Source organism: Schistosoma haematobium, chromosome 4 (assembly GCF_000699445.3).
Source record: "Schistosoma haematobium chromosome 4, whole genome shotgun sequence".
Lineage (NCBI taxonomy): Eukaryota > Metazoa > Platyhelminthes > Trematoda > Strigeidida > Schistosomatidae > Schistosoma > Schistosoma haematobium.
Genome location: NC_067199.1, coordinates 38,478,513 through 38,496,994, shown reverse-complemented (window position 1 = coordinate 38,496,994; position 18,482 = coordinate 38,478,513). Strand labels below are relative to the sequence as shown.

Here is an 18,482-nt window from a genome sequence, read left to right as displayed (position 1 = left end):
AGCAGTTCAGGTCAAACAGAACTAGGTGAGCACAAACAAATGTATTGTATTTGGAATCCATAATTAGTGAACAATCAAGTACAAATGAATCTATAGTTCTCACAAATACCGCATAAACATATTCCTAGATGTCCTCAAGGTTCAGTTACAAATTATACGAAAATGTTGAAGTCATTTTTATAGCCAATTACTACGTTCTAGAATTTCGACTGATAAGTCAACACCAGTTTTACTGCTTACTTTTGACCGTCCTTATGTTCCGTTCCTGCACTCCACTGTTCCGTTCTGTAATTGATCTGGACATTCCTGAATAATATTCAGTCTAATGAAAGCAATTCATGTTAAGTCTCATTCATTAATTTACCATACCCTCTCCATTATAAATGGCTGAGCATTGTCAAGAATTAATAATTCCTTATTCTAGTACCCAGTTTTTGTTCAAAATTATCACGATACGACACTGAACGCACATTGACCAAGTGTCTTTTCTTATCTCTTACTACAAACATGTGTTGAATAAATTTCTTGTAGTACCAAATCATTTACCTGGAAGTTCTGATAGAAGTCCATTTCTACAACATTATTAATATGTCACTTGGAGAATTCAAAAAATAAGTAACAAGCGATAATGATGTCACAGTTGGCGTTTTCGTTTAAAAATTACGCACCTTTAACACAATTTAATGACAAAAATAGCCTTCCACTTTATCTGTTCCATTCTCAACATTTTCGAATCCCGTAACCAATCTACATAGCACACCAAGTCCCACGCGACTATTGATTACGCGGAGTTACTAAATTAAACATTCCAGTCTACCATATTAATCATACCGGAAGACTCGGATTTACTAACGATTGCTAAGTGATACTAAAATGACCATGAGAAACTCCCATTACTTACTAGGGTCACAACCGTGATATGAATGTGAAGGCATAGGATTTAGAGTTAGGATGTCGTGAATTAATACCAGCCGGAATGCCAAAATGGGTAAGACCAGACCAACCGACAACTAGCACTCTAAGATTTGACGTTAACTACTGAAATACTTAGGTCAGTATTAGGTTCATCTGTTCAAAAGCATCAATGGTCTTTCTGAAGGAGCCTATTTATAGGCTTTACACCTCAGGTGCCTTCCGATAGACACTTAAAACTTCATACGGTAAGTTATATGTAGAGCCAGTGGAATGTCACTGAGTCCTAGACAAATCATCCGGCAGTTGGATCACTAAATATCGAACAGTCCACCGGTCCTCGTTAAGGTCCAGGACGACCGACGCATATCAGTTAACTTCAAGTCATGGACTAGCCCAGGCAGTAGTGGTCACACTCTGTGGTGACGTCATTTGTGTTATACGGTCACAAAAGCAGTAATAGTACTTTAATACCATGAAAAGATAACCCACGTTAGGTACTAACTGCAAGATGTGACTTCGACGTTAGCTAGTTGGTCACACCATCCCCATCTAACTCGAGTAAGCCCACCCACCCCTAATCATTCGACCCAGGTCATCTATATTAGTGATGTACATACATAAAACAAAATCTCCCTACAAATAACTCCAATAAACCTAACCTGTTTTACGAACCAATAAAAAAAATTGAAACATAAACACAACTAACATTTGCAAAAATGAATAGTGTCTGAGCATACTGTACAATAATATAAGTTTACAGTTATTTAAACCACTTTGTTTTTTACTACATATACATAACTTAAGAGACAAAAAAAGGAAAAAAAATAAGTAATCTCTTTCAAAAATATAATAATCTAACAGTATACAAGGGAATAAATAAGTGGATAAAATAGAGTCAATCTATTTAGAAATCTCCAACTGTTATCTAAATAAAGTTGAACTATATTGGAAATACTGTAGTAAGTAAGAGATTAAAAAAGAAGCAAAGTTCCAAATTGTATACTTTGTTTCAATAATCTTTATTTAGCATATTTATCTGACTTGGATATGGCGAATATTTTCTTTGCTTCATCATTGATTGAACATATATGCTAAATGTATAATGGAAAGATATTCTATGAAAATAATGAATAAAATTACGTCAAACTTATTTATTTTATAAAATATTAATCAATTAAGTAGTGTGTTTTGTTTTGTTCTTTTTTTGTGTATGAAGAAAATAGCAGGATAGATTGATGGGTAAGGTGTAAACTATTTGATGATTAGTGTAAAACATATTGCATTGATTGAAGTATAATTTTAGGAATGAGACGCGGTTACAATATCACTAAGATGTTTCATGTTATCTATCAAATAGAATATCTACTTGAATTTATTGTTACAAGAAAGATCTATAAAGGTATATATGACTATTATATATTGAAAAATAAGTGGAAGAGGTGTAATTCGGAGAACTAATCAGTGAATTATTAGGAGGTGTAGGAAGGATTTGATTATGACCAACTTATTCTCGTGTGCTATTATGGGTATGAGGGCTGATATCACTTCCCGGCTGCCCACACCGTGGAATGACATTTCTTGTAGGATCTGAAAAGGAAGTTGGATTAGTGTTGGTCTTAACGACCTGGGAGCGTGACCGCAGAGCCCAAGGGACAACTGCTTGATGCCGGTCGCGCACGGCCGTTTTGTGAAAGGTTTTTGACGTGTTAGCTCCGTCCTTCAAAGTGCCTTACCTCCGGAGACGGAAATCCGTGAGGCAAGGTTAGGTGTGACATTTTCAGGGTCGACCTTTTCTAACCCCTCCCTTCCTTGTGAGAAGGCAGCGTCGCTGCTGCCACACCCCTCTACAGTCAGCAGTATGACTTCTCCCTCAGACCTTGAGTTGCTGCTTTTAGTCTTGCCGTTCTCAAATCGACCTGCCTGGCATGGTAGAACCTACAGAAACATATGTTCCAGCCAATATCGTTCGGTTGGGTCATCACGATAGACAAGCCCGACCACCACGCCAAGGTAGCAGCTACGGTCGGGAGGTGAATGGTTATATACTTTAATTGTATTTATTAAACATTTGGTTTATAGTATTTTTATATTCTTCTAATTATAAGCTTTCATTTAACGCGTTAACTAATGGTTTATCTTCCACTGTTCAGAAATTACAATTAATTGATCATGGATATGTTGACGGAACTCAGAACTAGAAAGGATATTGTTATAGTTCCAGCGGGTAAAGGACGCACCACAGTAATTATGGACAAAGAAGAATATGTCAAAATGGCCGAGGAACTACTTGAAGATAAGAGCACATACAAACTGATGGATATAAATCCCGTCAAAAAGTTAGACAACCGAATCTCAAAGACCTTAAACAACCTAGTCAAAGCAGGAGAAATAACAAAACAAGCCCAATGGAGAATGAAGTCCAATGGACCAGTACTCCCTCGATTCTACGGCAGACCAAAAATACACAAACCAAACATTCCACTACGTCCAATTGCAGCACTCCTCGAAACACCGACATACAATTTGTCAAAAGAAATTTCACGAATACTGAAACATTTAGTCGATTCATCCAACCACTCCATCAAATCCCCCACACAATTCCTGGACCAAATTAAGGACATTCAAATCAACAACGACGAACTGATGATATCCTCCCATGTAACAGCATTATTCACCTCAATTGAACCAAGGTTAGCAAAAGAAACTATATCCCTGCTTCTCACCAACGACACAAATCTCAATAAGTACACGAAGCTTCAAATTCAAAGTCTATTAGAACTCATCGATTTATGCCTAACAACATATTTTCAATTCAACAACAAAATCTACGAACAAACGAAAGGGACACCAATGGGATCACCAATATCAGGACTGATCGCAGAAGCAGTGATGCAAAGACTAGAAGCCGCAATATTACCAGTGATCAAGCAAAAAATTTGGATTCGCTATGTAGGCGACACATTCGTCATCATCAAAAATATAATGAGCTGGAAAACACTGACAAGCTGATCAATAACGTCTTCGATGACATCAAGTTCACAATGGAACAGGAGTCAAACAACAAACTATCATTCTTGGATATATTAATCACTAGAACCGACACAGGAAAACTGGAAACTCAAGTTTATAGGAAACCGACCCATACAGATCAAATTTTCGACTACAATAGCAACAACCCAAGAGCTCACAAAATCAACTGCGTACACACTTTGTTCAAAAGGGCCATGACACACTGGCAGCACGAAAAAATGAAGAGAAATACCTGAAGGACGTATTTCAAAAGAACGGCTACCCAATCAACTTTATCAAAAAATACCAACAGCACGCAGCATCAGGACCTAAGTCACGCACAGAAATCAACAAAAGGATCGCCCTACCATACATAAAAGGCATATCAGAAACCGCAACGAGACTGCTAAAAACCTTCAGGATAGGTGTGGCACACAAACCGACAAAATTACCACAATCAATCCTATGCAAACCAAAGGATGAAATAACAAAGGAAGACAAATCAAGCATCATCTACAAAATAAATTGTGCCAACTGCGAGAAACACTACATCGGACAAAGCGGACCCCCCTCCACCTTCGCCTACATGAACATCAGTTAGCAGTCAAACGCCATGATACTTCCTCACTTATATCAATACACGTGGACAACTGCGGACACTCATTCGATTGGAAAAATGTGGAAATGTTGGACAGAGGAAATTCCAAGAACACCAGGGAATTTTTAGAAGCCTGGCACTCAGATCAATCAGCAACCAACAAGCACATTGATATCGATACAATTTATCAACCAATCAGGAAAATTATGCACAAACATAGGAACGAAAATCAAACCAATGGGAAACACAACCAAAACAAAGAAGTAAACAGTGACAAATTTAAGGTCAATAAGAGCCAATCAACGCCAAGGTGCACAGAACAAGCTGTGAAACGCATATGGAGAAATTCAAACACTTCACTTCTATCTGAAGTTTGTGCTGATGATGTCGTTCAGAAGAACGATGAAAGCTCCACGGCCAAACCATCCAGCTGAGAGAACAAAACTCCATCAAAAAGTACGTATGCTATTGAAATCATGAACCGATTAATGTTAGACTACCATTGAAAATCTGGAAGCACAGGAAGGTCATTTCGTCCTAGCATGGTAATCCAAATGTGTAGGTATCCACGATCCTTTAATGATATATACACTACTTAAACGAGTAGTATATTACACTGTGGCATTACTGATTTGAATTGGAAACGAGCTTACACTAAGGAAAAAAGAGTTATATCATTAAGTTTTAGCATCAACATTTAATGCAATTACTAACTACACACGACAGGATTGTCAAACCATCGATAATAGCCGTTGGATAGAATAATGACAACTGTCAAATTATATTCATAGGATAACAATACTACTACTACTACGCTACTACTTAGTAGCGTACAAGCAAAAGTTACTTGGTATTCTATTTGTTCGACAAATTCACATATCCACTTAGAGTGATCCACGAAAAAATTGACCAAGTTTCAAAAGCCCTTTACTAATTTTTCAGAATTATTATTTAGCTGTTATTACCACCTTCACACTATCCATCTCTATCAACTGGACTTCCGTATTTCTAATCGGTTAATTACTTTCGTACGGTTACTTCTAGTTAATCTCTAAATCATTCATTACACAACCTTCTCGTACTACTTGAAATCTCCAAACAGCTAATGACATAACCCTTTTTCTGTTTTTTTCTTATGAAAATAGTATATTTGTTAAGTCACTGAATAAATACAACGTCAGTAAATGATTTTGTTGAAACGATTTTCTTCACTGAACTATCTTTAATTCTTTCTCATAATGCGTTTCATTTGCTATTGGGAATCTATATCTGATCTTTGAGTAGTAGTGTACAAAAATACTGTTGTAAATATTTTAACATCAAATATGATCAAGTTCAAAAACCATTAGAGGATTTTAGTCATAAAGTAATTGAAATACAACGTTCACATTAATTGATGTTTAGGAATTAATGAAGCTGATAATTACTGATATCAAAGGTTAATAATACATTTATAAAATTATATTTACTTACTGGTATATCCCGAAAAAAATCATTGTAGTCGATAGCATATCCAACAATGAACCGATTTGGAACTTCAAAACCAACAACTACAGAAAAATGATGAAAAAGAAAGCTATCATTAGGTCGGTTGAATCTATTCAACGAAGTCTTTCTAATCCAAAGATGCTACATGCACAATGGAATTCAATAAATAAGAGTAAATTTGTTATATTACAATCCATAGCATGCATACTGTATGAAAGTGATTCAACTGATAGCATGAAAATAAGCTAAACGACTTTTATTGTCTATAACCAAATAATGGGTTTAATGAACAATCACGTTACAAACAATACTAATTATTTCAGTCACCGTGGCGAAATTAAAGACATATAAGAGAATTATACTAAGGGACTATAGGGTGAAGACACTTCATGAACTATGACATCTACAGTTAGATCATAAATTAAACTTACAGATAATTATTCATTAATTAGTTTACGTTTACTTGAATTCAGAACCGAACTGAATATCAGTAATTTAATCCATAAGTACATATCATTATTGTAAGGACTAAAAACCTGTATTTACTTAGTTGAAACTATCTTTTGGAATTATCATCAGTTAGGCAGATTACGTTAAAAATGTTAAACAAAAGCTGAAATTTAACAATAAATGAAAACTGAAATATTGAAACTTGTTATGAAGGTGTAGATATTATTAGTCAGCAAATTACTTTTATGTGTTGATGATAACATACTATGGGAGAGAACAAATCAGATTGCAGTGAAGGAAGAAATCAAGAAGCGCTGGAAGTGAATAGGACACTTAGTGAGGAAAGCACCCAACTGCGTCACAAGGAAAGCCCTCACTTGGAATCCTTAAGGCCAAAGGAGAAGAGAAAGATCAAAGAACACATTATGCCGAGAAATGGAGACAGACATGAGAAGAATGAACAACAATTGGATAGTACTAGGAAGGAAGGCCCAGGACAGAGTGGTTTGGAGAATGCTGATCGGCGGTCTATGATCCACTGGGAGTGATAGGCGTAAGTAAGTTAATGATAACAGTTTAATTTTGTGAATTTATAAATTATGTGTATACATATACTAATTAATTAGTGTCCAGTACTATCCAGTTCCAATTATTGAAAAATTTGACTATAGATCAGTGGGTGAATAAATCGTATAAAAAATCAATGTATTCAGAAGTCTTTTTTATCCATTTTTTTACGCACATTGAATATTTATTCATAGTCTTTGACTCCTTTCTTACGTCAAGTCACATATCAGTCTTTGTTTAAGTTCAAATAACAACACGCTATGGAAGAAAGTCAGTAACAATTAGAAACAAATATGGATTGATCTAAACGCATGAAATTCGTCTACTTTCCCATTTTATGATGTCTTTATCAACCAACTTACATAAACCAGCGGATCATCTAAAATAAAATGAATTGTACTTTATATATTCCAACTTGGTTGTGATATACAGGGTAACAATTAAGTAAGCATTGTTTAGGGCAGTATCTGGTAGAGTATATGATCGTCAATAAAATTTCCTGAACTATTTTACAAAGAAAGCGTAACAATACCAGATATAAATGATATGATGAATATTAGCACGAAACTGTGTATTAGTCTAAGTGTTCCCATTTCACAACAGGGCAAACGGAAAATCAATAAGAGGAGGAAGATACTGAAAGTGAACAAGAATGATAATTATTAATGGACAAAGAAGATTGAAAGGGACGTTAGTTATGTCCATAACTAACCAATTGAATCGTTGTTTAAGCGCCCACCACGTCAATCTGGTCTGATGTGTCTGTAGACTATCCCTATTGCATGTAACCTGTCAATACTGGCCGGTGTGTTCGTTTACAATTCTAGCAGAATATCTGTAGGACAAATTAAATCCTACAAGGGATAAGTTTAAGTTCTGGAAAGTAAGGGAAATAATATAAACCCGTGTACGTTATTGTGACTGATTTCAAGTCATTTAAAATCTTAAATAACTTAAATATTAGCACTTAGAATAACACCACTTAAAATATCTACAACTTAGACATCGCTGGAATCAGAACACACTAGGAATCTATTTGGATTTCATCAGTCAATGTCTTTATGAACTACTAATCTAACTAACATTACACGTAGAAGTGAATGGTAGTTTATCTAGTGTAACAAGTGACCCAGCTGTTTCAAATAAACCAAGCCTTCCACTTCACTGAACAACATTTCCTCTGTGTTAAAACGTTGTGAATAGTCAGAGTAACGCTCATTTAGTAGCTTTACTGCACCTAAACAATGCTTCTAAAATAATTAAGGTTCAATCCATTAAATCTACGCATATCTATTAATAAGTAGTACCTCACAGTCATATAATACAGGAAGAACTCCAGTACAATAAATTACCCACTGAAAACCAGTACGACATAAATCATGTAGATTGGCAGACTTTGTAAATACCATATTCTTTGAAGTAGAGACTTGCACTAAGTTACGAAACCTCTAACATTCACACTCAGTTTTTCTAATCATTGTGGTTTTTACAAATGAACTATTTTTATTGTACGGAGCTAAACTTTTGTTAGAGTCCAGTCCAGTTCCTACTTATTTAAGTAAAGCGATGAATACACTTAGTCATCGCATTCTCTCTCTCTTTAAGTTAAATGTCGGTCCAGAACTACTCTGAGGAACAGTTACCTTTTCGTGGATACCAAATCCGTCTCCTATATCCTTGGAATTTTGCTTACAGTATTGATAGGGTGCTGTATCTTACCACTTTCTCCTTAACAAAACTGTATCAATTGCACAGTCTCAAGGTCGACTACAGGATTTGCAGGAGGAAGAATAATTCGTACAACACTTATGGTATACAGGGTTCAAAAGAAACAGTCACTAGTAGATAGCGCTAGTTAGTTTTCACCCTGAATGAGAATTTTCTACATGTATTTAAGTTACTTTGGCAGCTTGATTAGAGATAATATAGTGAATTAAGATAATACGATACAATATAACATCCAAGTCCCAGAAGCTAGCAAGTAATTAAAACATAGTCGATAAATCCTTGATTAGATCAATAATCTAACAGGACTACAGAACCTTAACTTCCATCTGAAGTAACCAACGACTGAGACATGTAGGAAAGGACCATAACTGATTTATACACTAGCTAACATCATACTCAGAATAGTACGAAGACGAAGTGTAGGAGAGTTACGATGAAGTTATAGCCCAAATAAGTATTTATTTATTTATTTTAACACATAGATATTGGTACAAAAAGGCACCAAATCCATATGCGCCACACAGATCTCATTTGATATGTATGAGGGCTGTGATACTACTCGGGTGCCCAAACCGAACCAGGTGGTTTTCTTAAGGGGCCACACCCGGAGCCTTTGACCTGAAGGTCTGATCCACAAGGCAGTGGAGCAACGTAAGGGGTTGCATTACCATGGTAGCCGCTGACCAAAGATTGGTTCACACGCCATTTGTTCCTTCAGGACACTGGAGCCCATGTGCACCATTGGTTTGGAATCAGGGTTTTCCAACTCCCCTAGGTGGACTCTCCATGTCCACCAACCCGGTTAAAGCGCCGGACATTCGCCCAAATTAGTGGTAATCTTTTACAGGTGTGTGATATTATTTAAAAATTCTTCTTTAGCTTTCTCCAGAGTCAAGTGAAGTATAAATTGTAAGATATTGAAAGAAATAGATGATGGATATATTCCCTATCTATCAAAAAAAACTGTGAGGATATAACAAGTGAGCTGGTATTCAACATAAAAAATCGTGTTAAAACTAAACTTACAATCAGGTTGGAACTCGGAAAAATCTTGTCTTCTTTTTACCAACAAACTGTAAGACAAGACAGAAGACAATTTGTAAAATATGCTGTCTTTATAACAAGTTTCTGAATATATTTTATTGATCAAGTATTAAATTATAACACCAATAATGTGGCGGTTTACCTCGACCCATTAAACACTTTATCCCAATGGGAGTGCGAAGTAAAGCATTTAAAAGACAAGTTCTAAGGAAACTCACTAAAATTTATGAATCCAGTGAATTTTCTTAGATAAGTTAGACGGAGTATACTTGCTTAATGTGTTTACGAAAACGATTATTTTAATTTTGACGTTTGATGCATTTATAAACGTCACATTTCTGTTGCATCTTACCATAAAAGCTTTCTTTTCACGCAAAAAAATGACAGTATTGTTGCTCAATGTGTCTATATGTAAACAAATAATCATGAGTATTAGTCTGATGCTTATAAGAATCAGTGAGCCAAAATCTCTGAATAAATATTTCAAGATTATAATTATGAACCTACTAATTTACAACGTTTGTCAAACCAGCAAATTGATTGTAAGATATTAGTCAGACAATGAAATGGTCTGCCAGCCTGATTTATTCACACTCAAATACTTCACAATGCTTGACCCAGCCCGCTAGCTATGCAAGAGCAAGACAATTAAGAATGCATAAGAAGCTTTAATACCAAAGTTAAATAAAATCGTTTTATGGAAGAGATTTTCTGTGGTTTATTTAGACTAAATTTTTGCGCTTAAAATCAGTGAATAGAATGCCAATCGATGGATGGACGGGATGACAGAATGTGACCAAGTGACAGGTACTAACGAGATAGTATTATTAGCTTGGGCATCCGAATGATTAGAAATCAAAAGCAAGACCGCGAGTTAGATGAATAAGTCCTTTCATATGATAAAATAGAACGCTTATATACTGAATATGAATACAAGATAACCACAATAAAATGTCATAGGCAAATGAAGGGTAGGTCGATCATTCTCTAGTTAAATAAGACTTGACTGTTAGGATTAATCTTTGAGCATAGCATCAAATTGTACATAACCCATAACTAGCTGAGCTGATATAGTGTAGAAACTTAGACCAATGAACATGTGAGCCAGGTTCTACATTGCTTATGACTCACTGTACATAACTTATGGATAAGTATATACATACTTATATATCTTTATTGACTCAGAAAGATACATAAGAAATAACTTTAGTCAGACAAGTAATTCACCAACTCATAATAGCCTGTCTAAGCTTTCGTTTTTCACTTGTCCTTGTGGCAGTATTATTTGATTGGTTTCGCAGCGATATGTGACCTGTTTGGATTTGTTTAATCTATCGGACAAAAAAGAAAATAACAGTAAGTCAAATTTGCAAAAGCCTACAACCCAGAAAGAACCATGTATACTTGTAATAATACAGTATTTGCCAAGAATGACATCACAATGTGAGGCGTTTTGATGTGAACGTTTAGTACTAGTTTGTGGAAAAACCTTTTGAACAGTATAACTCGGTTAAACTTTAGTATTTCATGACATTTTTATGAATACCATCAATAAGGTATCACCAATGCATGAATCTGCAGCTCTATCGTGTATATTTGTCTAGTTTAGTACATACATTAAGGAAGGAAAAATTAAACAACAATGTTTGTTTATTTCTTCGAGTTAGTCATCAGGATCAAGTGAAAATTTGGAATCTAATAAGCGCAAACTGAGAATAAAAACAAAATCCAGGTGAATACACACTAACTTTACAGTACGTTGTCAATGTTCCTGATAGTTCAGGAAATTAAAAGTATGGTAATATTATTGTATCTATTTTAAGTCAACTTTTTAAATAAATGATAGATGAGCTGAAGTGGACTTCACACTCCGTGAGACGTGATCAAGTTTTATTTCTAGTTTCGCTGACATAAAGCAGTAAAGTAAAACTAATTTTAGATAAGTAGGGAAGTAAAAGGTGATAAGGATAGGTAAATATAAAATTCCGAGATGAATTTCAACACAAATTGATTAGAAACATAGTTAACGGACACAAGCTTTAAAGTGATGCCTTAAAATAAAAATCTCAAGTGACTACAATACATAGTCAACATGTATCAACACAGCCATCTTCTTGTACAATAGATACATACAGTGAAATGTACGAAACTGACGAGATAAACTTGGCGCTTCCACTCATAATAAAGTAACAACTTATAAATCAAGTAATAAATCCGTCCAGTTGAGATTCTCGGTAATTTGTAAGTAAGGTCTTGACCAGAAGTGTTCATATCCTATATACAATAGTGTTATGATTCGAGATAACAATAACTTAGAGATCAAGGAATCTCCCTTTCAAACGCAGGTCCTAAGTTTGAACCTCGTACCATCTTCTTTTTTGGCAGCTGAATGATAACACCAGCAACACCACAATTTGGTTCAAAGATGATCAAATAAACCTGTACTGTCTCCAAGCCCAATACTACCTGTAAGATGCATAAAATTTTACGTCCAGAAAACTCCCCCACATGATATATCAAAATGATCGACATAAGGAGCAACTCAAAAGTTAGAATTTATCACATCCATCTGTTTCACCATAAATAATGTCAGTTAGGCAGTGTATAACATTTCGTGGCTTCAAAGTAAGAGTATCAGAGCAAAATCAGTCAGAATTGACATTTTTACCATATCAAATCAGTAGGATGAGCTCAAAGTAAGACGAGAAGAGCGAAGGAGTCAAAATTGTTGTAAAAGTACCAAGTGAGAAAGACTGAACATAATAAATATGGTTACGGAAAAAATTAAAAGGCATGTGTGGAAGAATGCTGGAACTCAAGATCTAGAGGAAGATATGGGTTGAATGTGTCTGCGCTACTGTGACCGATTCTGAACCATGTCATTCAGTTTCAAATCCCTGATTGTATAGATCCAACCGTGTGGTCACCATCTACGAGCACGGTTTGGTCCAATAGTCAAAATTCATTTCACTGGATTATACTCCTTGAATAACATCTCCAAGCCCTAATATTTCCGATTACTACTTATACTCTTACTACCTCTACCACTACGGAATTTGAGTTGACAACTGCATCTCCGTGCTGATGTGACGTGACAACTCGAACTGATGTACGTACGTACGAAGTTCTACGTTGTTACTGACTGGTCCAATAGTCAGTGACTTCATGAACTCATGTCACATTTCCGTATACCCATCCCTATGTTACTTCTAACGTGATTCTATAACAGCCAACACCAAGTCAAAGTAGGTGAGGGATTGACATACGTACCAAATCAATTGATGAAAATCCACAACTTCATCGACCGATTTTCATAGTTGGTGGAGATTTGTAGCTCAGGTAGATGATTTTGATGGAGTTTTGTTCTCTGAGCTGGATATTTTGGTCGTGGGGCTTTCATCGTTCTTCTGAACGACATCATCAGCATAAACTTCAGATAGAATTGAAGCGTTCGAAAGAAGTAAACAATGACAAATTTAAGGCCAATAAGAACCAATTAACATCGAACGCTTAACTTCTATCTGAAGTGTTTGCTGATGATTTCGTTCAGAAGAACGATGAAAGCTCCACGACCAAACCAAACAGCTGAGAGAACAAAACTCCATCAAGATTTTCATATTTGCTTAGCTCCTTATATCTAACATCAGGGTCGCTTACTTGGCTTTCCTACGATACACAAACACCGCTTCGAAAAAACCTATGATCAATGACATGAAGCCTATGAAAGTATTTTATTTTCACTGACCACGTTTCAGTCACCGATTAATAAGTTACGGACTAGCAAGCAGTATACTTACTGTTCGATTGACGAATGCACATCTCACCTGTACTTTAACTGACGCGAATTGGCGTAAGTGAAGCTGATTTTCTGAATCAGTATGGAAATTTTGGTAACATCGATCAACCAGGTATGATGGAAATTAAAAGGTAGTTGAAGTGATGGGTGTCCTCAATTAGTTCAGGACATATAACAGAGATAGGAGATGACGTAGACCAGCCATGAAGCAACATTTGATATTTAAAAGGAGAGAAACGTATCCCAAAAAATCTGACTCTGTTGCTCAAGGTATTCAGGAGATTGAATTATGTCAATCTTCGCCTCATAAAACTATGTCATTAGGGTACTTCATTCCGATTCGTGAGTTTACGAGAAGGTTAATCCGAGTAAAGTTAGGTGAAAAAATGTTCCTACAAGAACATCTGCTACGAAAACCAATACGTTCAGATAGTGGAAGGCCATGACAAACAGTACCTGAGTTTGGCAGTTCCGATGTCTGTTTGCTATTAGCGTTAACTCGACCTAGTGTTTGAATAAATAGCTTTTAAAAGCCTCATATATATCTTCGGAACATTTCTTAGTGAAATATTCCACGAAACATCTTGGTCTATTAAGTCGATAATTATCGCTAGTCAGATGAGAATATCAACCTTTAAGTTTGTAAAAAAGAGTAAATATGATTGAGACATCCAAATCCAGCCCTGAAATCATTCTGCTCTTCCCGTGTTTGCTATTTACTGTGTCCAGATAAGCGTCATATGACTGTTAAAGGTAGTATTTTAGATATCATCTTAGTTAAATTTATTTCGTTGTACTTATCAAAAAGCCAAGAGTTGTTGCAGGGCAAGAAAGAGACCTCTTTGTTCAGTATTTAACTCATTTATTCCACCAAAACAACTTAGTGCCTATTATTATCGTAAAACTCGGTAAATTATAAATGAAGGGTATATAAGAAATTACAGATATTAGGTTAAGTCAAAAAACCAAGTGTCAGTTGTTCACCAGAACAAACTAACCTAGGCAGTAAGAAACAGGTTGATAAAAACTTGTAAAACTAACAAATTACCTTATGCACACAATGTAGATGGGAGTAGAAACAATAAACGACACAAATTATCCAACTCACCAAGCAACAAGAACGGAACGAGGTTCAAAAGATTTAATATAAGGAACCAGACTGCTGAGAGTAGTGCCTGAGTCAAGCAAATCTTCAACTATGAGAACATCCTGAAGTTAATTCTGATAAAGTCTTATATATGACTACCTTGTCTTTAAATGATGTCAAGTTAGTGTAAGTATGAAATTGAGGTTCGTGACCTACGACATCATTCTGAAACTAAAAATAACACCAAACTCACTTCGTATGTGTTGGAAACGATGAAGTCCATGAAAATGGGTATATTTTTACTTCGTGTAACTGCGGTGTTATGTATTTTTTCACTTAGATCGGATGCAAACTTGAACCCGCCTTTAAGAACGCACAAGAGATTTATAGCAGTTGCATTAAGCAACTCAAAAGTTTCCAAAATATCGATTGACATTCTTTCGAGCCTTTAAAATTTGGTAAATCTGTGCTACATTTGTCATACCTGTCCTTGATCATACCGTTGGGTACTATTATGCTCTCTATGTATTGTTCATACTTGCTAGCCAAGTTAAAACATTTCTCGGAATACCCAGGAAAGTCGTCATCGATCTAAGGAGAAAACTAATGGACTTTGGTTCACTAACTCACAACTACACAATTCTTCCTGTATGAAGGCTCCATTTCACAGATTAAAATCAGCCCAGGATTCAAATTACCTCCTACCCCCACAACGACCTTGAACGCACAAATAACTGCGGGGATCTTATATTTCCCGTGCTTCATAGGTATTGACTAGGTATATCTATCTTATATTTATGGTGTACGCACGTCAGACGTACTTTATTCTTCAGAAACACTATTAATGATGGATATGCCGTAGAAAGTGGACTTCGCAAACTACCACAAGCAACTGAGCAAGACCTCAATAGGACGAAGCTTATTGTAAGTTAATTAAAACGCATGTGATGCAAAAAAGTAGTTTATTTCACGAAAACTCAGAAACGTCAGGATTAAGACTAGGATTTAGGAGTTTCTAGTAGTAATCAGGGTTAGCCAAGTGTATGGAGTGCTCAGATCGAACTTTGTTGATACTTTTCACGTTTATACATTTTCTGGTTCACCACAGTCTTAAGGATGAATATTCATACAACCAGATCCCGATTTTAAATGCATCCTCTACTTACCTTGAAATATTGTGTTGTTTAGTATTCCACGTTTATCAATTTTAAATGTCTCAGTAACGTGACTTTGGTAGGCATTTCTAAACCTTTAGCATGATATAAGCTATCAGTCATCGTATTTCGAATTTCGCGCGAAAATCCACAACCAAATTTCTCAAGCTTGACTGGCTAATCATTAAGATATTCTGATGCAGAGATTTAACTTAAACAAGTGTCAGATCTCTTCACGAATGACTGTTCTTTGAGCAAATCTCTCCTTTCTTAACCGTTTCTTTTGTACTCTAAAATCATACTACTTGTCGGAGGGCACATTATTGACCAGTAGCGTAAATATGACATTAGGACAGATTTTCTGTATTTGGATCCTATATTTGAATCGGTTTAAACTGAAAATACCGTTCACAACTTCCTTGAGTGATATTTCACTTAAAACTGATTCACATACGAGTCTATAATGCAACGGGAAGACTCAATAATATACCAATTATCCGTTTGTTAATGAACTTGTTACTAGAGGAGAGTTTGTTATTTGATTGCATTACATCGTCAACTTTATGTTTACATATGGTGTTTTTTCTAGACAGGAAATGGTGGATTAATAATCCTGTTAATTAAACAAGACTTGCTGTCTGATTTGAGATTAAACGAGCTTTTTAATCTGAATAGCGCCCCTTCTCCACAACTTTTGAATCTCCCAACATATTCCTCTAGTTGCTCGAATGAACTAGCAACATATAATTTGTATATATATTTCATTTTAGAAAACCCCGCTGAAACACTGTGCTGTATTTGTACCATGGCAGCGACATCAGATATAATGTTCATAGAAATGGATTAAACTAGCAAGTGGACTAGCACTTCAACAGTAATCTTGAACAAATGAACACACGGAATCCACCGATTATAATATTATTAAACTTGTATTCTGATGATCAAACAGACATTTAACCAATTCAGTAATGAACAGAACTAGAATAGGTATGAATTCGAAATAAAAAGAAATTGTATTCAAATATTTTAATAAATCAACAGAGACTGAAATAATTATCAGAATACAAATGAATATGGACTTAACTTCACTACCATTAGACCGAAACCAGTATAAACTCAAGTTAAGCTTAGTGGATTGAACGGATATGAATTATAAGTAGTACATATAAGAAATATATGTATATAGTCAATGGAACTAATATAGTATGGTTGTACAGACATGCAGATTGTTACATGTAGAAAATGGTAAGTAGGAATTCATGGTAGCCCATATGAACGAGTGTACAATGACCAACAGAATTTAAGTGAGATGTTTGTTAGTCAATCACATGATAGTCTAATATTATAAGCAATCTAATGAAGCATAAACTTGTATGAACCCATTGTTTGAAGCCATCATATCTTTGTATTGTCAGTACATTTGAACTCATCACATTATTACCAACAGTGTATTTCTTTCGGCGTCTAAATGAAACTCTAGGAGGCTAATTTAGTGAAATAGTGTTCGTATTATTAATCTCAGTGGGGAACAGCGAATGGATTGAGAACTCAAACAGCAGTTTCCCTGAATATGTATTTAGTTAGTTAAATAAACTGATAAGAAACGAGATCAAAGCGGATAACAAATGTATGGACACCACACTGGACTAAAATAGTGATGGTAAGTAGATTCTTAAGGTTGTGAAGTTACGTCTATTGATGTAGTTGAAATGTGTTAACGTACACGATGGTTCTTGATGTGTTATACTGGTAAGAAAAGAAATACTTTAGAGATTCAAAGCGAAAAAAATATAACCGAAAAATAAATTTTAAGAAATACATAAATTGAACAAAAATTCCTTACTACTAATATGAAGTGTCATCAGTATCCGATACAGAACTAATAAAAGAAACAAGTTGCAGTAATTTCTTATGTGTTAAATACTGTAACAACTTATGAGTTGAAGGAAAGATTTTTCAACAAAAAAATATCATATTTCATTCAAATTTATTATGTATACTATACCCTAGAAACGTTTTCAACTTAAAACAGTCTGTGAAGAGAAATAGTTCATCAAAGTCTAGAGATCGAACATTCTTGCATGAAACCGAAGGCCTTGGATTCGAATCCCACAAACAGGATCGTGGATTCGCACTGCTGAGGAGTCCCACAATAGGACGAAACGGTCATCTAGTGCTTCCAGGTTTTCAATGATGATCTAACATCAATCGGTTCATGATCTCAATCAAAAACTTAATAATCTTCACCACCCTATATTAATAAAGTCAAAATAGTTTTTTAAAACAAATAATATTGTACAAAGTTGAAATAGTACTAAACAAATACAAGATTACATAATAACAATGTTACATTTTTTAATATTATTCTTTAAAGAACTTTTAACATAAAACTTTCTTTGTTTATATTGAAAATCTAAGCTGTTTATTTAATATTGCCGTTAATAAACCAGAAATACACAATACATAACTTGAACAAAAACAAAAAAGGACAAATATCTAATTCAACATTTTTCTTTCTATTAAGATCTATCAATGTACATTGTTGTTGTTGTTGTTGTTGTTGTTGTCATACCATCGTTGTCACCTACATTCTACTTGAAGTTGAATGAAATATCAATGAACTACTGCCAAGTAAGTTGGTAAAAT

The 18,482-nt window shown here is 35.1% G+C and overlaps 1 protein-coding gene across 2 annotated transcripts; it reads right to left on the bottom strand.

Annotated features, from left to right (window-relative positions):
* Positions 1-1,568: 1,568 nt before the first annotated feature.
* MS3_00008016 (uncharacterized protein) lies at positions 1,569-18,069 on the bottom strand (the record flags this gene model as incomplete). Of its 2 annotated transcripts, XM_051216354.1 has the most annotated exons (10): positions 1,569-2,006; positions 5,996-6,072; positions 9,782-9,828; positions 14,704-14,804; positions 14,842-14,907; positions 14,936-15,128; positions 15,167-15,273; positions 15,313-15,466; positions 15,504-16,421; positions 16,472-18,069. In XM_051216354.1, the coding sequence occupies 8 exons, from the start codon at positions 15,445-15,447 to the stop codon at positions 1,935-1,937; spliced, it is 798 nt and encodes a 265-aa protein (XP_051066931.1). In that variant the 3' UTR covers positions 1,569-1,934. The 2 variants fall into 2 exon arrangements, with proteins under 2 accessions (XP_051066931.1, XP_035587177.1); XM_035732489.2 differs by lacking the exons at positions 1,569-2,006; positions 15,504-16,421; positions 16,472-18,069 and adding an exon at positions 2,074-5,796 and having other exon boundaries at positions 15,313-15,447.
* Between the last annotated feature and the right edge of the window lie 413 nt (positions 18,070-18,482).